This window comes from Xiphophorus maculatus, chromosome 20, assembly GCF_002775205.1.
Source record: "Xiphophorus maculatus strain JP 163 A chromosome 20, X_maculatus-5.0-male, whole genome shotgun sequence".
Lineage (NCBI taxonomy): Eukaryota > Metazoa > Chordata > Actinopteri > Cyprinodontiformes > Poeciliidae > Xiphophorus > Xiphophorus maculatus.
Window position 1 is genome coordinate 11,031,872 of NC_036462.1, and position 21,471 is coordinate 11,053,342.

At 35.6% G+C, this 21,471-nt stretch overlaps 4 protein-coding genes across 5 annotated transcripts; 1 reads left to right on the forward strand and 3 right to left on the reverse strand.

Moving 5' to 3' along the window:
- On the forward strand, positions 1-2,841 carry LOC102222248 (elastase-1-like). Its single transcript, XM_014475986.2, has 8 exons — positions 1-111; positions 212-309; positions 763-863; positions 1,075-1,200; positions 1,684-1,820; positions 1,903-2,045; positions 2,503-2,652; positions 2,740-2,841. The coding sequence occupies exons 1-8, from the start codon at positions 72-74 to the stop codon at positions 2,749-2,751; spliced, it is 807 nt and encodes a 268-aa protein (XP_014331472.2). The 5' UTR covers positions 1-71; the 3' UTR covers positions 2,752-2,841.
- A 1,548-nt stretch (positions 2,842-4,389) lies between these two features.
- On the reverse strand, positions 4,390-12,179 carry LOC102222509 (glutaminase kidney isoform, mitochondrial-like). 2 transcript variants are annotated; one of them, XM_023324459.1, is made up of 18 exons: positions 11,932-12,179; positions 11,392-11,491; positions 11,121-11,242; positions 9,991-10,120; positions 9,719-9,798; positions 9,222-9,385; positions 8,982-9,040; positions 8,361-8,393; positions 8,182-8,240; positions 7,978-8,044; positions 7,775-7,855; positions 7,503-7,679; positions 7,294-7,425; positions 6,554-6,646; positions 6,414-6,475; positions 5,495-5,571; positions 4,912-4,975; positions 4,390-4,786 (listed from the first exon to the last, which is right to left on the reverse strand). In XM_023324459.1, the coding sequence occupies exons 1-18, from the start codon at positions 12,102-12,104 to the stop codon at positions 4,633-4,635; spliced, it is 1,827 nt and encodes a 608-aa protein (XP_023180227.1). In that variant the 5' UTR covers positions 12,105-12,179; the 3' UTR covers positions 4,390-4,632. The 2 variants fall into 2 exon arrangements, with proteins under 2 accessions (XP_023180227.1, XP_005797238.2); XM_005797181.2 differs by having other exon boundaries at positions 7,805-7,855; positions 11,932-12,178.
- An 887-nt stretch (positions 12,180-13,066) lies between these two features.
- LOC102227238 (retinol dehydrogenase 7-like) lies at positions 13,067-16,423 on the reverse strand. The gene is made up of 6 exons (XM_005797118.3): positions 16,350-16,423; positions 15,359-15,439; positions 14,929-15,251; positions 14,593-14,851; positions 13,704-13,867; positions 13,067-13,511 (listed from the first exon to the last, which is right to left on the reverse strand). The coding sequence occupies exons 2-6, from the start codon at positions 15,436-15,438 to the stop codon at positions 13,291-13,293; spliced, it is 1,047 nt and encodes a 348-aa protein (XP_005797175.2). The 5' UTR covers position 15,439; positions 16,350-16,423; the 3' UTR covers positions 13,067-13,290.
- A 2,039-nt stretch (positions 16,424-18,462) lies between these two features.
- bloc1s1 (biogenesis of lysosomal organelles complex 1 subunit 1) lies at positions 18,463-21,203 on the reverse strand. The gene is made up of 4 exons (XM_005797119.3): positions 20,997-21,203; positions 20,821-20,893; positions 20,179-20,311; positions 18,463-19,104 (listed from the first exon to the last, which is right to left on the reverse strand). Exons 1-4 carry the CDS (start codon positions 21,055-21,057, stop codon positions 18,994-18,996), a joined length of 378 nt encoding a protein of 125 aa, XP_005797176.1. The 5' UTR covers positions 21,058-21,203; the 3' UTR covers positions 18,463-18,993.
- Between the last annotated feature and the right edge of the window lie 268 nt (positions 21,204-21,471).

Sequence of the window (21,471 nt, forward strand, 5' to 3'; positions counted from 1 at the left end):
AGCTGACCTGAGGGTATAAAAGAGCATTGGACAGAGGTTACCAGGACAGAAAGTTTAAGGAGACTGCAGATATGCTCAGGTTTCTTTTGTTGACCTCTCTTGCAGCCCTGGGTAAGTACCACCTATTATGTTTTGAAGATTCTCCACAGAAGTCCCATATGGATTTAAATATAATATTGTTATTTCTTTTGGATATCTGTTTTTTTTTCAGTTCTGGCTGAACCCCAGCCCAGGTACCTGGAGGATAATACTGGTGAGGGAAGAGTTGTGGGAGGAGAGGTGGCCAGACCTAACTCCTGGCCATGGCAGGTATACTTCAAACCCTTTCAGACCTTATAATTCATGTGTTGCAAACTTAACAAAACAATCACTACCATAAAGACAAGACAAAAAGGCCTAAAAGTAGCTTTAAAGTTATTTTAAACTACAAGAAAACATGCAAATTTCATGAAACTTGCTTGCTGATATTAAACATGTGAAATCTTCAGCATCAGATTTTAAACTGATCACATCTGCTCTATAACTCAAGTACACCAACTGATAAATGTAATGAAAGTATATTTCCCTTAAATCTTTCCCTAAAACAAGTCCAAGAATCATTACTGTCACTTTTTCTCAATCAAACCTGGACATTTTCCTTTGCATCTCCTCATCCTCATCAAGCGTTAGATCTTATTTTTAGGAAGTCTTTTTAAGACATTGGAGAAAAGGTTTGGGGTTTGCTTACTTGTGTTTGCAAAACTGTCTCTTGGCGTTTTTCAGATCTCCCTTCAGTACCAATCTGGAAGCTACTTCTACCACACCTGTGGAGGAACTCTCGTTAGGAGAGGATGGGTCATGACTGCTGCTCACTGTGTGGACAGGTGGGAGTCTTATGCATCATGGAAAAGCTGAAGAGAACAAAACCATGAGAAGCATCAATTTTCATAGACCTGAATATACTTTTGATATTGTCCAACTTACTAGAGATTCAGCTTCAAATAACTATTGATAGTTTTATTGTTTTATTTTTTTTAATTAGCTTGGATAAATATAACTGAAAGAAACATCTTGTCTCTTCTGCATGGGCAAAAGATCCATGACTTGGCGTGTCGTTCTTGGAGATCATGACATTAACAACCATGAGGGAAGGGAGCAGTACTTGAGCGTGAGCCAAGTCTACGTCCACCCTAACTGGAACTCCAACAATGTGGCTGGAGGGTTAGTAAGAATGTAGTTTCACCAGTTCTTAATGTGTTCAGGGCAAAAAAGACAGACCTACAGTATACATCAAATGCAACATGTTATTAAGTAATCTTGCACGTTTTAAAAACATGAAGAATTTGTGTAATTTGATGCTTACTTATTTATAATATTTTCCATGTAAAAATAATATTTTATGTTGTTTTCTTCTATAGTTGTTACTATAACGTCTAGGGAAGTGCAACAATTAAGTAATTACCAGCATAACCGTTGAGAAAAAAAACGTTTTTTTGTTGCTTAACTTCTGTTAAAAGATATGTGATGCCTATTTCTTGAACAATATGGTTTTAATGGATTTTAGAACAAAATAACATTTTGGCTAGGTGGTTTTATTGTTTTAAAAGAACAAAGAAATATGTTTCTTCATAGAGTTAAATTTTATTCACAACTCACCTTTCAAGAATCTTAAAAAAATTGGCATTTGCTTCCTGCTTCTTGTAGTTACGACATTGCTCTGCTGCGTCTGTCCACTGACGCTGTCCTCAACAACTACGTCCAGCTGGGCGTTCTTCCTCCCTCCGGTCAGGTTCTGGCCCACAACCACCCCTGCTACATCTCTGGATGGGGACGCACTCAGAGTGAGTAACAAAATTTCACACTAACATGATTAACATGGTGGACGTTCAGACAGGCTCTGATATGTTTGGCTGTTTTTCCCAGCTGGTGGTAACCTGTCTGCTCAGCTGAAGCAAGCCTACCTGCCTGTTGTTGATTACAACACCTGCTCCAGCAGCGGCTGGTGGGGCAGCACTGTGAAGAGCTCCATGGTCTGTGCTGGAGGTGGCAGCGACTCTGGTTGTCAGGTGAGCCAACCTCTTTTCAACAAAAAGTGGACAATCATGAGGTTCATAATGGTGTGCAGAGCTACAGAAAAGTATTGACACAGACAGATGGTGATACATAATTAATTAACTGACTTTTTTTGTCAGCTTGCACCCACAAGCTTGTCACAGGTCAACACAAAATAGTGCATGATTGTGAGGTGGAAAATAAATAATGGATGGTTTTGCACACTCTCTCCATTTTTTAATAACTTGAACAGAGCTCTGTGAGCATGCTGTATTTTTTAACGACCATTCCATGTTTTAAACTTCTCCTTATTACTTATTTCTTTAATTTTGTTGTTATAATAAAACAAAACATGAAAGTTCAAGGGGCATGAATACTTTTCCAAGGCTGCAGGAATAATAAAAGAAATCAAAATAATGACATCCAGTTTTCATGACTGATTTTTTAAAATATATAATTTTACTTATGCAGGGTGACTCTGGTGGCCCCCTGAATTGCAGTGTCAACGGCCAGTGGGTGGTCCACGGAGTGACCAGCTTTGTGTCTTCCCTTGGCTGCAACACCTACCAGAAACCCACCGTCTTTACCCGTGCTTCTGCTTACATCAGCTGGATGAACAGCGTTAGTATTTGATAACTCAAGAATTACATAGATTGTAATGGTTTGTGTTTGAACATTGCAACTGATCATTTGTATTTGTTTTTGCAGATCATGGGTTAAGAAGAAAAGCAATATCTGTGGAAAAAAGGAGAACATTCTGGATTCTTTTCTCACTCCATCAAAATAAAAGTCGTGAAAATGGCATCTAAATTGTCGTGTTTGGTCGAAGTTTTATGATGAAAAATAAATTAATGATCTGATTCCTGACTGAAAGAAAGAGAAAATCAGAGGTATATCTAATGAATTAAAGATTTAACAATTTAAGGGGAATCATTTTATTTTAAAGACAATCTGTAAAAGGATATAGCAGTGAACCAAAAATAAAAGGGAGACGTGACAAATTAGCAAATTAATATACTGATAAAATGCATCTCATTTACAAACATTTGTTACAGTATTGGGTACAGTTACACAATATGCAGCAAATACTGACTGTAAGGTTATCTCGTTTCCCAGAGATGACACACTTCCAGACCCCAACTATTTTTATGACTTAAGTGTACTTTAAATTTCTCCTTGTCAGCCTTAGTTTTTTTCCCAACAGTTATTCTGGCTTCTCTAAAATCCTCTCACATATTACTGATTAGTCATTAAATTCTCTACTTATTTTAATCCTCAAAATTCCTGTAATCTCAGCAGTGCTTAGTTTTTTATGCAAAAGCATGCTGCTCAGATAAAATGATAGAAAATAAATAAATACATTAATAAGTCCAGTTTTTTGGATGTTGTTGTGTTGTCTGCTCAGCAGGCTGGCCATGCACTTTCTTTTAACTTTCAGGACCTGCTGTTTACAAGAGCTCTCTCTTAATGCAAATAAAGTCCTGATCAAAATCTTTTTAAGTTTAGTCTCATGCTGCCACAGCGCCACCTGGTAACTGAAAACTGAACCACTAGTGGTGTATAGACAAACTGCTATACACCACTATAAGGATTGATAAGGAACTGTTATCAATCTTAACACTTCAAAAACATCACTTTATTAATGAGATTTACAACAGAGTACTACTAAGCACATTTCCAGTTGTTTATCATGTTTCAAACTTTCAACATTAAACAAAATACAAATTGTGCAATTCTGTATTGTAAACATGCAGAATTTATGCAAATACCTGTGGTTTTGGTTTGAGTTTGCATGCATTCATATTTGTATGTGTGCATGTAGTTACAAATGCCAGACGTATTTCTGAATAAGCCTCTGTGAACATCAAAGGCTAATGAAAATCCCCTATAAAGGAATGGCTGTACTGGATTGTGTAGAAAAATTACTAATTATTCTTTGATTCTTATATTCATGATCCAACAGGCCATGTAAGAAAAATATAATTGTAAAATATAGAGATTAAAGTCAGTTAAAGCACTTTATTAACACATGTTTATAAATCATACAGAAAGTTTTAGCTTTAAATGGATATATAAACGAAAAACATTGCGGGCAGGCTGATGCTGGATTGCAGCAGTATTAATTTGACATTTTCCTTAAATATTTTACTTGACACGTTTTGACAAAGTGTCAAGTGTAAGCTGGTGTAAGCTTATATAATAGCTTACACCAGGGGTCTCAAACTCCAGTCCTCAAGGGCCGCTGTCCTGCAGTTTTTAGATGTGCCACAGGTACAAAACACTGGAATGAAATGGCTTAATTACCTCCTCCTTGTGTAGATCAGTTCTCCAAGCCTTGCTAATGACCTAATTATTCTATTCAGGTATGGTGCAGTAGAGGCACATCTAAATGTTGCAGGACTGCAGCCCTCGAGGACTGAAGTTTGAGACCCCTGGCTTACACCCTTGATATATTTGCTACAGTATGCGTAGTTCAATACAAAAAATCATTTAGTCAGGATTTTTTGGTTTGGTGCTTGGTTCAAGTTTAACAATGAGCTTCCACAAGTTCACATAGGTTTCACAAATGTGCTGACACGCTACTATTCTGCTTTAAAGCTATCACACCATGCCCTCGATTGTATCCAGTTTTCGGGGATGTTCAGCCTCACCGTGTTGCATTTCCTGCTGTTTCCAGTCTTGGTATTCTCTTAGCATCTTCGCAACTTCTTCACGTCCAAACTGCATAGCGTCATCAACTGCAAGGTTCCCCCACCTACAGTGAAATTTAACAAATTATCTAGGAGAATGTTGCCAATTCAGACATAGATGGCATGTTTAAATGCTTGATAGCCTCCACGACATTAAGAATAAGGCAAAAGAAGAAGTAATTATTCAAACCTGTCTTGAACAAATGGATCAACTTTGCAGGTATCAATGAGGAACTTTACAACATCTACATGACCTGAGAACAAAAAGGTAGAAATAATTACACTTTCAGATTACGGCCAACCAAGTCATTTTTAAATAGTTCAGAATGGGCTTTTTTTATTTGAGAAAAAAAATAATTTTGCATACGTTTTCTACTGTATTTAAAAATATGATGAGACTACATATGGAAACTGACGTATAGTGACTCTGGGAAAAAGAAAGCACAAACAACAAAGCAGGTACACTGAATCCAGAAAGTATTCACAATGATTCAGTTTTTGTTTTTTTACATGTTTTTTCTTTATTTCTAGTATTTTTTATTATCATAGTTTACAGAAAACTTCAAATTCAATATCTTGGAAAATTTTAGTATTTCTTAAGATCAATTGCAAAAAGGTATTCTAAACAGAAATGTCAGACTTCTGAAAAAATGTCTATCAAATGAGTACTTGGTTGGGCACTGGCAAAGACAGATAGGTTGATGGATACCAGACAGCTGAACATTTCATTTCCAAAAATAACTAATGAGATGAGAGGTGATGGAGGAGCTCACCCTCTGCTGCAGCAATGTGTAGTGCTGTTCTGGAGTCGTAGTCTTTCAGATCCATGTCCATAGTTGAAAGGGCAAATCTGAAATATAAGTCATTTTGACTGTTCACTAGTTGTGTTTGATTACCAATAAATATTAAGAATAATTTAAGGGTATATAAACATGAGAATAAATGTTTGATCTACAACAGTATTGGGTTATTATGAACATCAGAAGGAAAGTTGCTCTGGATCACTCCAATACAAAAAGTGTATTTGCTGTTTTCTGAAAGATTTCAAGGATCACAGTTTGGTTTGTGTTCATAAAGTTATAAAGGAAAACACATTTTATCCTTTTAAAAGAATATTAGCACTTACTGCAGGGGAGAGGTTATTTTTTACTACGTTATTTTATTGACCTGTAATGATTACCACGCACATCAAAGCACAAAATAATGAAATGTACTACTTAATATTACAGTATATTATATTAAGTACGTTACCGATTGTTTATGCATTTAATGGCACCTAAGATGAAGTTAATCAAGAGGTTTTCAAAATAAGTTCAACAATAAGCAAACCCTTGAAAAAACATATATCTAAGTGTAATTTATTGACCAAACAGCTATTGTGCAATAGTTACACAACTCTGCACTCACTGCCCTCTTTATCATGTACTGTTGTAAAAGACTAATTACATACTTAGACATACATTTTGTGCACATACCATTGTTATAAAAAATATTTATCTCCTTTTATTGTTTGTCATAATAAGCACTAAAATAAATATGGAATTACAACTGGTGGAAATCTATGCCAAGCAACAGTTCATTCTTATAACTTTAAACAGAGTTCCTCCGTGGTTCAATTTGTTATTCATATTGTGTTATTATTCAGGCCAGATGTAAAGAAACAGGACAAATAAAAGCCAAAGCTTTGGGTACCTTCTCAGTGCTGACACATCCCCACTGAAAGCAGCAAACATTAAGTTGAAAACAGACTTGTTCTGAAAATACATTAAAGTTGCATGAACATAAAGTGATGTATCTAAACAGAAATTACACACAGAACAAAAGCAGCCTACCCTGTCATCTCCATCCTGCCGGCGGGGGTCTTTCTTCTTTACAAAGTGCCTCAGGTTGTCGTAATTGTGAAAATTGAACTGTGAAACCAACTCCTACAGATGCAGAACAGAACAGGATTACTTTTTATAGTCTTTAGGTCTAAGAGCTTGAGATTCCCCTATATTATTCATCTTAGCCTCTGTGACAATTTTTATGATAAACAATAAAGAAAGTCTTGAGTTATGGGCCCCTACATAATCTCAGAGGTACACGATTCTGCCCTTTGACCATTTATCTCTTATCAATTCAACCTTCAGTCAAAGTGTGTCTTCAAAGTGATAGCATATCTTAAAATTGCTAAAAGTAAACCTTGGGTAATATTCTGTCACAAAAAATAGTTTACTCTGCAATCATTCTAGGCCCAGGCAGAAATGAGGAAGATCATAGTTGGACCTTGATGTTCTTGATAATGACATAAGACTTTTGCACAAGAGGGGTTGTGTGGATTTAGCACATGTAAATTCAGCAACAGAAAATGTTCATCTTCTTGGCACAAACTAACCTAATACTTAATCTGCCAAACAACCACATTCTAACCCATCTAACCCATTCTAACAACATGGTAACAATTACATTGTTCAGCGCATATACAAGCATTGTTTGAAGCAGTGTAATTCTGCAGATAGCAGCAAGACCACAGGGAGGAAACAGAGGAGCTTATACAGTATGTCTCATATTAAACAAACATTGTTGTACTTGCCTGACAGAAGTGTATTCCCCGAACACTGTTCCCAACTCTGTCCAAAGGTGGGGACCAACACATCACTCCCATTACATTAGGGATCACCAGCAGTATTGCACCAGACACTCCGGATTTTGCCGGTAAGCCCACCTGGAAGAGGAGATCATGAATGGTTCAGCTGAACAACAATACATACTTTTAGCTATTCTGTGTTAAGTCATACTAACATGAAAAGCCATCTGGCCAGAGAAGTCATACATGCCACAGGAGTGCATGAGGCTCAACGTGTTTCTCACTGCCTCTGCACTCAAGACTCGCTCGCCTGTGATTGGACAGATCCCTCCATTAGCCAGAGTAGCAGCCATGACACTTCCTGATTCACAGGACACCTCAACGGAACAAAGCTGGAGGGAAAAGAGTCACTCAAGTCACAAATGATTCAACCTAAATAATTTCTATTTCAGTTCAACTCAATCTTAAATCATAGAGGAAGACGCACCACCTTTTTGATGAGAACAAAGAGTCTTACTTGGAAGTAAAAATCGAGGGCATCAATCATATCAGCTCCTGAAGGAAAACACTGGTGAATAAAACATAAAAATCAGAGCTTGACATTGTAATTCTACATAGCTTGTACAAATTGGAAGAAAATATCACCAAAACAAATGCAGAAGAAAATACACTTAATGTGTTTTAGCAGACCTTCTTCTCTTTCATGTAGTAACCAATAGCAAAATTTCTGTCACCAGTTTCCTTTTCTGACTGAAACCTGAGAAAGACAAGCTGCAAGGGTCAATAATGGATTATCAATAATGCATTTAAGAACTGAAAACATAATGTGTGTAACAGAATAACTATTGGAGCATGCATACAAAGAGTCAAAATGTTTAGATATGATGAACTCACGTGGCATTGCTAAATCCAACATATTCTTGGCCGGCCATCTTTTTCACAAACTCCATAACCTGGGAAACAAAAAATAATAATTTCTTCACATTAATACAACTATGAAAAACTAAATATTTGTGCCATAATTTTAAAATGATGGTTTCATAAGAAAGGGAAATTCAAGGCACATTACTTACATAGTCAAACTTTTCTGCCTTATTTGAAAGAGGCTGGAAATGAAGAAAAACTTTGATTGTAACAGTCAGTTTATTTATGACCTGCTACACATTATACATCATGAACAGCTTCATGAATATATTACTAATGGCATAATATACCACCCTGCTAACAGTTGGTGCAATAAAGGACACATAGGCAGCAATAGCTCAACTTTGGGTAATAGATCAAACAGATATGGAGTTAGGAAAACTGCTCCATTTTAGATTTTCAGTTTTAAATATGTAAAATTAATCTTTAAGACTTCAACGAGAATCATCTATATTCAGACAGTATATTTAGAAAATTATTTTTAAAATATCATCGACACTGCAGACACTTATACCCTTCAATCCTGCAGATTGCTGAGTCAATCTGCAGGATATAAGCATTGCTTTTTGCTATTATTCAAATGTGTCCAGAGCAAATGTAATGTTTTCCAGATATTCATTTGAGATGTTCATTTGAAAGACCAGCAACAATAATTTAAATAACCATTGCTGTTTTTGTATCTCTAAAGCAGCAATTGATTTGTATTAGAAATAATTTTGTTTGTTGTTTGCACATGACCTACATGTGACTAGTAAAGTCAACATGTTCACCTTGATAAGAGAGCTGATCAAAATGGCTCCAGCATTCACCATGGGGTTGTGAGGCTTATCTAGATGAGAGTCAAATGAGATAAACACAAAGTTAAATAAGAGTTCTGAGTGACAACTGGAAAAATATAAATGAATTAATGCTTAAATTTAAACCATGTACATGTACAGCATTATCATACACTGACAGAATGATGAAGGCTTTTGTAGTGAAACAAGGTGGTGATGACCTGTTATGCATACCTTCCTCATCAAGAGAAAGAACATTGAACTTGTGACCACTGGGCTCCATGCCAACATAGTTGTGAACCTTCTCTGTTCCAGATTCATGGACAGCGATGGCATACTGCAAGGGCTTCACACATGACTGCAGACAGAAGGGCTGCTTTGTGTCACCAACAGAGTGCCTGAAGAAAGAAGATGATAAACACTCTCAAATATAGTTAATGTAGTTATTATAAATAAAAATATTTAATTAGCTAACTGGGGACATTTTTGAAGCTTTTTCTGGAGTTTTTGATTGCATTAAACCTATGACTACTTGTGTGCTGATGGTGCTTTGGTATGCGATGTCTGGGTCATCACCTTTACAGATATTTCCATTGCCTTTGATAATATGTTTGCTCAACACCTCAATTCTGGGCATATAAATGTTCAACATGTACCTTACTCTAAATGATATTTAGTAATAAGTCTAGTCTAAGTACTAAATGGTCAGCAAAAGTAAATGTAAATCATACCTCTGCCCATCAACTGTACATAAAGAAACACCCCATAATTCTGGACTGAACTTGGCCAGCTGAGGGATGTAGTCAGCAACCTGAAGCCACAGTTTAAAACAGAAAAGCAGAACATGGTAATGAAAGATGTAGCAGCTTTTAATGTGAAAAATCTCAGTTGACAAATTTTAAGAGAGTGGAGATAAACATGTTAAGTTTTGAATTTAAGATTTCAAACATCAACACTAAAGTCAGATTTTGATTAAATAAAAGGTCAAGCAAAATAAAATTACCTTCCCATCACTTTGTTCTTGCACTGTCTTGTAGATTTCATTGATTTTCTCTGCAAACACATCAAACTCAGGGATGATGAATTTTTTTCGGAAGGCCTGGATCAGCAGAACGATGTTGCCACCGACACATCTGAAAATGAAACATAACAAAGACAATAATGGCTAAAATTCAAATTAACTTCAATATTATATTTTCTAAATATGACAAGACATTACATACATAACATAAAACAAGCATTGAACATTATGACAATCTCTTGTTTGGTTAATTTAATATTTTTACAGAACAAACTAAAATGAACAATTTCAGCCTGGGGCAGAGTGGCAAATAATTTTGCAAATGGGCAAACAAATACACCTCAGTGAGGTAGGACAAAGAATGATAGGTGCAAATAACATATTAGATCACATGGCATAAATTTATTTATGGTACATTTCTCATTAAATTTTGAGGTACTTAAAAATACAACAGGATAAGTTAGCAGAGAGGTAATTATGCAGCATTACACAGACCATAAACCTGGTATTAAAATGGAATATTGGATTATTGCTTGTAGGTCAGACTAATAATAGCTTGGTCTCATGGTTTCAGAAGCCTGGTGATGAATGGAAACAAAACACAATGAGGCTCTTAGTGTTGTGGTAAAGATACAATTGTGAAGAGCTTTAAAGGATCCTGCATCTATTTTGATGCTTTAAAAGATCATAGGAATTTAAATTGAGGCCCAGCAAAAAACTGGATGTAGACCTTGTATTTAAAAGTTGGCCTGAGGTCCCAACTCTCATCAGAGAAAATGGAGGTACGACATGAAGTCTGGAAAGACTAATGCCTTAAAAATACAACAGTACTTGAATTGTGCTGATGAAGCCTGCTGACAGATTTCAAAGACAATGTTAACAAAATATTAACAAATTTCTCAATATAATTACAACTGGACCACTGCAACTTAAGTGGTAGAGCAGTTTGACTGTCGGATCACTGACTTTTCCTGTCCTTGTGAATTAGATTATATTTTGTATGCTGCATTGGTGCACTCTACTTAGCACAATCTGGGAATGTATCTCTCTAATTCTGCTTTCAGGTTTGAGATGAAAATTCTGTAGGATATTAAATACTAATATTATCTCACCTGTGGAAAAGGTCTCTATCCATCATCACCTCACCAACAGAGTCCGTCACAGCCTGTCGAAGCTTCTCCATGCACTCTCTGAGCCGAGGGTCTGACGGCTGAAGGCCAGTTTTTTTCAGGGCCTACAAACATAAAATCAGATTCAACCTTATCATCTCTCCAGATGCAATGTAAAATCCATATAATAGTATTTGTGTAATAAATTGTACCTGTTTCTAAAAGGCATATGGTATCAATGAATATTTAATATGCAAAAAAAAGCTATATTTACAGCATTAAAGTATGAAATGGGCACTTGGTCTCTTCCTTCGGTGATGGTGTAGAAAAGCATGTTTTCCACTCCTGAACTGGGAGATGTGGAATGCATGTTCCTGAAATGAAAAGTAAAGACTATAAGACAAAATATTCAAATTGTCTTATTTTCATTACTCAGAATAGAATAACCTTCACTGTCCTTTATAATCATATTATTACAATGAAATTAGGAAAGATTCTTAGCTGTTTATTTGTAATAAATAAAAGTGAAAAAGATAGAATTTATATATAACATCTCTAGTATTAAATATAGTCATGTTTTGTTTTCCTTTTTTGGACTGAAATGAATTACATAAGATCTTGAGAGCAGTGTTTATCCTAATATACCCAATTTGAAGTAATACAATAATTTATTTTAAGATTCTTCTCTATTCAGCAATTGATAACGTTTATTTGCTATAATAAATTAACCATAGCCTTCGACTCACTGACAGATTATTTATCAACTGATAAAAAGTTAATATATAACCAACAAGTACCGAACAGGGGTACTTACATTTTATTATGGAAATGATCCGCGTGGGTGTAAGTTCGTCGCTGAAATGTAGTTGTTGAATTTCTGACCAAACAACATGCTGGATGTATGGAGAGAAAATTCCTCATCGCATTTGTATTTTTGGAAATAACTTGTAGAAGTTCTGACAGTCGCAGAGCTTTGAGGCAGTACATGGTTAAACGACAGCAACAAACGTGGAGCTCATAAGAGCAGCCGGGTTGGCTGAGAATGATCAGCCTGTAAAGCCCCAGTTGATATGTCAAAGTCCTGCGGGGGTCACTGATTTCCCGACAACAGGAGTGCAAACACTGTGCTGCTTTCAGGTTGTGTCGGGATTTTTGCATGTCTGGCATTTGATAGTTAATTTTTCAGGATGCAGGTTACAAACAAGTCATCTGGCATTTATCACACAGTTATATTTGTTTGAGCTAGTAGCTGAACAGAAATATAAACCTGTAAATAAAAATGATCGAACAAGTCGAGTAATTATCTAAATTTATTGTGAGATTGTATCACATTACATTGTATTGGTTTGTCATAGTGAAATATCATACATAAGGCATAAATTAGGTAACTTTTCATTTAGAAACATTTAAATCTTTATCTCTTTCTTCATAATGTTCCTTAAATAGGTAAGACATCACGAGTAATCATAAATGGGATTTTAGTGGAGCTCAATAATTTGGCTTTGTTGTTCTTTCATGGGTGTCTGTGAACAAAGTATTTAGTAGTATTAATGTAGCATTTAGAGATTTAATGCAATTTTCATTTAGCTGTTGTGTTTGCCAAATACACTTGTTGATGTGGCTTGATCAAACGTGATCTTAAAATCAAGAAATTGGTTTGTTTCATAACTGTGTACAAGTTCAGACCAGTGTTGGGAACCGGGGTTTTGGTTTCTTTGTGGGATTTTTCTGTTTGCCTGCTGCTTCCCCCCTTCATCCACTAGATGATGACTAGAGGCTGCACACCTTGGAGGGCGTGCCCTCTGACTCTGCCGGCGCACCTGTGATTTTATTAAGATGTCTCTGGTGTTAATATAACTTTATTAGCTGTGATTGCTGAAAGTACCGGTACTCATACCTGCAAAATAACAAATGTAACAGAAATAACCCTAGACAAAAGAAGCAATAAGTACCATTTTCTCTTTAAAGCATTAGGGTTAGACCAGTCTTAATTGATGAATTCCACAAATATACAAACTTGTATGGATATACTACTGTACAGTACAAAATGCATACAAGCACAATCTGATTATTAAATGGACAGTGTTCATTATGGACAGCAGGCTCTTCTGCATCAGACACAATGACATAACAAAACTAAAAATTCTGAAGGCATTCTTCAAGTATTGATGAGTTACACACTCTTGGTAGGACGAGGTAGCACCAGCTTTAGTCCAATATCAACCACAAAGGAAGGCATGTAAGAGAGAGGGATCCAGAGAAGCTTAGCATCCCAGCCGGCGCTGTACCGAGTGCGTGGGTGAGCCGCAGTCAGAGAGTGCTCCATGCAGCTAGTCACCTTGGTGAGATCTGAGTCACATACAGCATTCATGATCAAACGCTGGATCTTGATGTCTGGAAGAAAAAAAAGACACTCCAATGAAGGATAACTTTTTCTTTTTCATTACTAGTGTTGCCCCAAACACTGTGCCGCTCTAGGCATCCACAAAAACAGCCACTGAACAGACGCATACGGTTTTAGCACACATTGCTAAAGACAATAAAAAGCATAAAGCTTATTTCCTCTGTAAGTCTGCTTATACTTACAGTTATCCAGGTACTTCTCTCCATAGCTTGCTTTTACTTCGGGGCTGAGCTGATTCCAGAGACGGTGCAGCTCCCTCTCAATGGGATCAAGGTTGGTAACTTCTGTCTTGAAAAACCCTGGCTCAATGATGCACACTTTGATTCCAAAGTAACTTATATCTCTCCTGAAAATGGAAACCATACAAACTAGTAAAATATAATGCAGTTTTACATGCTTCAAGTTCATTTAAAGATTGGTAAATTACCCTTCCCTCTTTTATAGATTGAACTTTTAGTTTTGTGCTTTGATCATGACTAATCAATGGGAATTGACAGATCCTTTAAACTCTTTTCTAACACTGTTAAATTTTTCATAGCATAAAATGCATTCATTACTGTAATCAATCTATACATTCCTCATTCTGGGTTGTACATTCGAGAGAGCTACTACTACAAGCCAAAAACATAAGAGGGTTAGGTAAGGCTTGTCGTTTCAAAATGTTCTTTTCTCAGGTTACATCAAAAAATGAGTTATATAAATACTACTAGAAAATTAAAATTTTCTATCATCTAATAATTGGTAGTTTTATGTTTTGCAAATACTCTGTTGCTGTTTTACATGCACAAATACAGTCATCTTGTACATTTTTATTGCTCTACTCAGTTGCACATTTCCTTTAAACTGACTGCTATTTTTAATAACTGCCCAGCATTCTAATTTATTATATGTTGCAAATTCACCGTTACTGTCTTTTATTCTTATTTTTCTATTGTCGTACCTTTTTTTTTTTTTACCTCATTTTGAATATCAATACTTCCCTTTACTTTTGACTTGCTGCAGTACACTTGAATTTCCCCATTGTGGGACAATAAAGGATGCTTTTTTTTTCTATTCTATTATTGGTTTTACCTCAGGCAGTCAGAGAAACTCTCCACTGCAAACTTGGAGATGCAGTATCCGCCACCATTTGCAGCCACCCTGCCGAGGACAGATGCCACATTTACAATACGTCCACGGGCCTTTTTAATGAGGGGCAGGAAGGTCATAGTCATGGCAATGACGCCATTAATGTTCACTTTCAGTGTGCTTTGGAAATCTTCCACTCGCATCCACTCTGAAGGACCCATGGGTAAGGAACGTCCAGCATTGTTCACAATGCCCCAAAGTCCTACAAAGAAAACAAAATTGAAAAGTTACAATTTCAAAACTGATTTCTCATATATTTATTGTGTGTTTTAATCTCACCTCTATTTCCAACCTCCTTCTTGGTCCACTCCATAGCTGCCTGGATGCTGCTCTGACTGGTCACATCCAGCAGGACCGTTTTAAGGTGAGGCCCTGTCACTCTTTTCAAATTATCAGCTCCCTTCTCTGTGAGACAGCCAGCCAGAACTCGAAAACCTCTACGGTCGAGCTTCTTGCACAGAAGGTTGCCAAACCCCGTGTCACAGCCAGTCACGAAGACATACTTGTCAGAAAGGTTCTCTATCTCCAGGCTGTCTCTGTACAGCCACACCAGAATCCACAACAAAGCAAAGGAAGCTGCAATGTAGTACGAAGCATTTTCTCTACAAAAAAACAAGACATAACATTATGAAATTATGTCTTAATCTGTAATTTGCTCTTAGAACAAAATCTAAACTGTAAAAAAATGTCTTGCGTTGTAATTTCTTACCCTAAAAGTTCGTATATATACTGTGTATTCATGTTGCCTTCAGGAGTTTGTTTTTGGCCTCGAAACTGCTCAAAAAACATTCTGCAAAAATGTTTAAAAAGTAATTAAAGCATAAATACAATGATAACCATTTGAAATCCAAATTAACAGTATCCTTATAGGACTGGATTGTAGTGGAACATTCTTGACAGCCACTGAACACAAGCAGTATGTTTACTAAGACTTGTTTTTATTGCAGGACCGTTTCGGTTGGTGTGGGCACATGAGGAATGTTTGTTTAATGCTCTTACAGAAGAAAGAAAGGAATTTGTAATGGTGCAAAACATAAGCAGGGGATTATTTTATTTTTAGATATAATTTCAATCTCCGTGATGGAGCTGCTTGGCTTATGGTAAAAAGCCAATTAATTTGCAGGCGTATCAGTTTGTAATACAACAGCAAAAGAACTTCTGCAGCTATCAAAAATACCATAGCAATTAAACACTGAATAAATACAATGACCACAAATTTATAGTAAGGAAAGGTAACAATTTGTATTAATTGCTTGTAAAATACTGTTTTCATACATAATTATTATTAATGCAATTTATTCAATTCAGAATTTTTTTATTCTTATTATTTAATTCAGATTGAGGGAATTATGTTATTGTCAACATTTTCAAGAATTTAAATCAAATTTATGAGCATGTTATTTCAAACAACTCTATCCTCTTACCTTTTCTTTCAGTATTTACTGGACAGTATTCAGAGGTTTTTCAAAGTAGGTAAAAAAAAAAAAACACCTACCACTCAGCATCTAAAGTTCTATTCTATTCTATTTTGTTTAAAGACTGTTTTCGATATCATGGATTAAATGTACTTTGTGAGCTTTAGGCGACTTCAGTTCACAACATGCATTTAATAATTTGAAATGAAATAACAAGCATTTAATAATTCACTGCATTAATTCAGATTTGAGAGAATCAAAATAATTACAAAACTCTAAACCTACCTTATTATCTTATTGGTCAATGATGGATCTCCACAGTCAGTCCTTTTCCCTTTCCCTTTCTGTATATTCTTCTGATTCAGCTCACAGGGGTTAGTCAAAGAGAAGCTTTATCCTTGAGGCTTATCCGTTAAGACATGCTCACTATTAGTAATCCTCAATCTGTAACTATTGCAATTGTTCTAAGGAAAAATGTGAGGGGTACAGGGCAGGAAAACTAAGCCCCAATGACTTTTTTTTTTTTTTGCATGTACACCAAAGTATCAGAACAGTATTTTTTAGTTTAGAACACAAAACTTAGAGCTTAGTTGTTCTCACACTTGGGTTTAAAAGTTTTAGGATTATGTAAAAAGTTATGACAAATCCACTAGTCAGAGTATTTAGTTTCAGGAGATTATTCAGTTCACCCACTTTAGAAACAGTTAAATTTATGCTGTATAGCTTGAAATGATTGGTGTTTCGAACATAAAAGACTAAGAAGAAAACATTCACAAATACACAATAATGCATATCTATTTAATAAGAGAAAAAAAGAATCAGCAAAAACCTGGTTGTGTAACTCTGCACACTTTTGGACTAATACCCTGCCCTAAATTCCCTTTTGATTCAAAAACATTACTCAATATTCTTTAGGTATTAACTATGTGTCGGGGGTGAGGACATCTGATGTTCACAGTCCTCTTGAGGTGACCTCACAGATTTGTTTCCAGATATGGTTTTGAACAAAAGTTTGATTTGGATATATTCTTCCACTCACTGTGATGCTGAAAAATTAAATCAGCATCAAAGGTGAAGATGTTTTGGGCAAAAAGGTTTTGGGCAAAAAGATGACTGTAATTTAGAACTATTCATAAGCTTATTCAGTTTGACAAAAACAGTTTAATTTCTAGAAACACCAAATCATGATGATACCACCATGTCTTCCTTTGGTGTGTTCTTTTTCTTTAGAGATTTGTAAGGTTTGCCTTGATGCCAAAAACAACTTTTGGTATTGATGCCCAAAAACAGAATGTTCATCAGACCATTACACATTCACAAGACAAACTGTGAGAACATTTTTCCCAGGTCAACATGCTTTCTTGGGTAGAAAAAAAATCTTCTGTCTTGCCACCTCAGTCTAACACTGTAGATTATTGTCACCAATAGACGTAAAATAGCAGGAACAAAAAATCCTGCAGTACCTTGCTGTCTTCTAGCCAGCCTCCCTACTTTATGCTTGGAAAAACATGCAGTTTTCTTAATTTGAAAAAAAAAAAAATTTTTCTTTATTCTTTGTAACATTTCTGCAAATTGTGGCTTTAGCAAAATAATAAAAATGAGCAAACTTGGAACACCAGGGTTTAACTACAACATATTTGTTTGCTTTTTAATTGGTTTGCACAACATATGTCACAGTAAAGGTTTTAAATAATTTTTCGTTCTTAATTTTTTCCATAAAAAATTGAAAAGGTGGTTATTAAATTGTATTGGCTGAGTGGTCCCAAAATTATGAAACAACAAACTAAGAAGTTGGACTATGAGTGTGGTAAATATTTATTTCCTAACCATTTCAGTCTCTGGAAAAACTTGGTTTATATCTACTTCTATATTTATAATACCACCCAAGTCTGGACTGGATGCAGATTCCAAAAATCACTGTTTGTTTGTGAAAGACAATTTTTTTTGTTTCTAAAAATAATTAAACAATGACTTGCTTGGCAGATAAACCAAACCTTACAATTTGTTTAGTGAAAAAGATATAGAACTGTAAAATTAAAACAAAGGCATGAAGGCTCGTACTTGTGTGCTGGATTAAAAGTCTTAATTAGTTTCCAAATAGTGTTGTAACTACGTGAGTGTACACTGAACCCGGTTGTTCTAGGACATAACTTTTACGTCACACATTCCTCTGATTATCCAGTCATTGTAGTTTGTGGTTCCCATGAGTTTCTGTTACAAAACTTTGTAGAGAAACATCTAGGCTCTTTCCAGTGTTTCACTTTTGTAACAAATACATAACCATCAGTTAAGAGATTAAATACTTCCTAAGTCTTCCCACAATTTAGCTTTATTCTTTTCATCTTTCCTTCATCTACTTATTGTTGGCAAGAGAGAAGAATGAAAACACAACTTCAGCTATCATTATTTGCTTGTTTTATTGTTATGTACGATAACTGTCCATTTATCATAACTTGTCTAATAAAAAAAACAAACAATTAATTTTGTTAAGCTACACATTTAAAAATTACCTTTACAACAACTGAAATTCAATCTTCACTCAAATCAGATGTGGATACAGGAGAGATGAGGTGCACATGTAAATATGTCATTAATTCTTTTAAAGAGATATTTTAAAGAATAACCTACCAGAAATTGTGTGGGGTCAAACCTTCTGCCTATTAAATACTTTCATTTTCTATCCTTCAAAAAAAAAAACTTACAAAGAAAAAGGAAATACTGTATCCTAATAAAATGTATTATTGAGCTTTTTGTGCTCACTCTTTCCAGTTTTGTAGCTAAAAACAAAACTTCACCAAAACTTCACCAGTGAAATACAGACAAATATTTTACAGACAAATATTTGTCTGTAAAATCTCACTCCACTCAGTGCATCCATGTATAGATTTATATTCAGGAACAAATGTACTGTAAAAACACATGATGATGCTTATGAGCACGTAGACTGAAGCTGCCCCTTGTGTACGTACTCCAGAGCTGTGGCAATTGTTCTCATGTCCATCTCGATGCTGCGGGCCCAGTTTTCAACATCTCCAATTTCCTGTTTGAGAGAGAAGAAAGTTAACAAGAACAAAAAAGTTGCCCCCAAAAAAACAGATCAGTAAACCCTGGGATAATTGAAAAGTTTGATATTCACCACTGTTAAAGCAACATCAATCTAGGAGGCAGATATCAGAGTAAAGGTACAAGTTTATTAAAACAATTGCAATTGGAGAAAGGTCATTCAACACACAGTGGTCATCAACACACATGAGTGTCAAAAGAGTCTCTCTGGCTCCGTCGCCTCAGGAGCCTCCTCTTATACAGACTCGAACATGTAGCCAATGGAGAGATCATTAACCACACAAAGAAAGGAAAAAAACAATAAAACAATAAGTACAGACAGTTTCTTCTTGACAATAGGGCATAGGTGACACACAGGTCATCTGATGGAAACATCTGCAGTCTCGAAGCGTTGACACCTTAACCACAAACACTTCTGCATATAACACTTTTATTGACCTTTTGTTGTACGCGGTTTACTTGCAGAATCAACAGTTTATTCTTAGATAGTTAAGTGAGAAAAAAACCCTATCTATTGTCCTTATGTTCAACTCACAAGTCTTGCACCGGTGCAGCTCAGGGGCCCCAATTAACGGTGGCTGCTGAGTGAGCTAAATTGTGGTCAGGAAGTTTCCTGTTAAAACAAGTCTCCAGAAAACAGACAACTTGTCACCCTTAAACCACAGTAGGTGTCAGAAACTGTGACCTTTTAACACATCTAACATATAATAAAATGAAATGAGGAATAAATGAGTAATAAGATTAAATGAGTAATAAGATCAGTAAAACAATCAATAGTAAGGTAATCAATAAACACAAATAATAAAAGTAATCAATAGAAGTAAAAAGTAATTGATAATAAAAGTATTCAAAAGTATTCAAAACCTTTATGAAATAATAGTCATTAATAATTTACTTCAACACCACCATGGTACTTTTAATTAGAAAGTTGGAGAACCTTTGGCTTAGATAGTCCAGCATATTTAATTTATAAGGATCAGGCATCCAGTGTAAGGCTAAATGTACCAATGGCAGAATAATAATCAAATAAACATCTGGCAGTATAACTTACTTTCAATGCCTGATTGAATCCCTCCACCATGCTGATCCACTGAGCTGTTTGCTTGGAGAATTGGTTTGCCTGCACTTGGAGTGTCTTAACTTCATGGTCCAGTTTGCGTTGGTTTACATATGCTTGAGCAACACTGAAGAGAAAAAGGGCAAAATACTGAGTTTACTAGCTTTGTGCCTTTCATCCACCCACTGAGTCATTGACAGGGAAATGACAGTGGCTTAGCGATGATTACGTGACTACTTTAGCTCCAACCATGATCCAAAAAAACTTTATCTTTTTCATTAAGAACTAGGGCAACAACAGCCAATAAATCCTGCTCTCATTCTATAAGCTGATTGTCTTGGTTTGTTCACATCTTTCACAATAGTAACAGCTATTTTTGTTTGAATTGTATGTGTGATCAATTATTTCAAGTCAAAAACTGAAACTGGCTCATGAAAGATTGTCATTATACTGTAAAAATCTAAAGCAATCCTTGAATCTAAGCAAGTTGTTATTGTTTTGTAAGAGTGTCAGTAAAGAGGACAGTAAAGAGTTAATAAACCCCAATCATAGGAATGCAAAGTTGTTGTTTAAAGCTATAACCATTACTGTCTTTTAATAGATGTATGAACAAAGACATGAGGTAATTTTTCCTACCCAACGTTCAGGTGATCTACCAGGGCTTCAGTTAGACAGGTGGCAGCAGCAATTGCTTCACGTCTGCGTTTCTCTGTGAAACAAACAACAAAACATATAATCAACATTAAAGTCTGTACATTTGCGAGATTTGTTTTTAGCATGTGCTAGCATCACAGCTATCCAGCTTTCCGTACCCTGCAGCTCCTTCCGCTCATTTTGCTTCGCTTGATGCTCCTTCAGAAGGCGAGACAACATGTCGCTTGAGCAAAAGTTAGGGTTATTGTTATCTAAAGCCAATTCATTTAACAATTGTTATTATTGGAAGGGAAGGTAAGACCAAGGGATCAGAACGAGACCATGTAGCTTATCACGAGATTTCACTCTCGGATGTCTCACGTGAGCGTTTCCTTATACAATTATGCACAGTCTTACATGTAACGCCTTATTATTTTGGTTTATTAAATTACATTAATGACGAGTTGTTTTTATAAGCATGCTTAAAATTAAACGGCAATTCTTATTTAGTATTATTTGTTTTAAAAAAATGTGTGAAATGACGACATCAGCTTCGTATCGTCATTACCTTCTAAGTAAAAGCGTTCATGAGCACAAGTAAGTTTTTTACTTGCATGTAAGAACGAAACATGATAAGTTTTAGATTTTCAAAAA

Bases quoted from the DNA above. Each gene is read 5' to 3' on its own strand.
- LOC102227238 (XM_005797118.3), bottom strand. From the start codon at position 15,438: ATGTTTTTTGAGCAGTTTCGAGGCCAAAAACAAACTCCTGAAGGCAAC. The intron at 14,852-14,928 runs GTGAGATTAAAA...TTTTCTTTGTAG, and splicing joins GAAGGAGGTTGGAAATAGAG to GACTTTGGGGCATTGTGAAC. The intron at 13,512-13,703 runs GTAAGTATAAGC...TTTTTCTTCCAG, and splicing joins AGAGAAGTACCTGGATAACT to ACATCAAGATCCAGCGTTTG.
- bloc1s1 (XM_005797119.3), bottom strand. From the start codon at position 21,057: ATGTTGTCTCGCCTTCTGAAGGAGCATCAAGCGAAGCAAAATGAGCGG. The intron at 20,894-20,996 runs GTACGGAAAGCT...TTTGTTTCACAG, and splicing joins TGAGCGGAAGGAGCTGCAGG to AGAAACGCAGACGTGAAGCA. The intron at 20,312-20,820 runs GTAGGAAAAATT...TTTTCTCTTCAG, and splicing joins GTAGATCACCTGAACGTTGG to TGTTGCTCAAGCATATGTAA.
- LOC102222248 (XM_014475986.2), top strand. From the start codon at position 72: ATGCTCAGGTTTCTTTTGTTGACCTCTCTTGCAGCCCTGG. The intron at 864-1,074 runs GTGGGAGTCTTA...CATGGGCAAAAG, and splicing joins GCTGCTCACTGTGTGGACAG to ATCCATGACTTGGCGTGTCG. The intron at 1,821-1,902 runs GTGAGTAACAAA...TGTTTTTCCCAG, and splicing joins TGGATGGGGACGCACTCAGA to CTGGTGGTAACCTGTCTGCT.
- LOC102222509 (XM_023324459.1), bottom strand. From the start codon at position 12,104: ATGTACTGCCTCAAAGCTCTGCGACTGTCAGAACTTCTACAAGTTATT. The intron at 9,041-9,221 runs GTATGCATAACA...ACTCTCATCTAG, and splicing joins TCTTTCTCTTGATGAGGAAG to ATAAGCCTCACAACCCCATG. The intron at 8,394-8,981 runs GTGAACATGTTG...CTTCATTTCCAG, and splicing joins TGATCAGCTCTCTTATCAAG to CCTCTTTCAAATAAGGCAGA.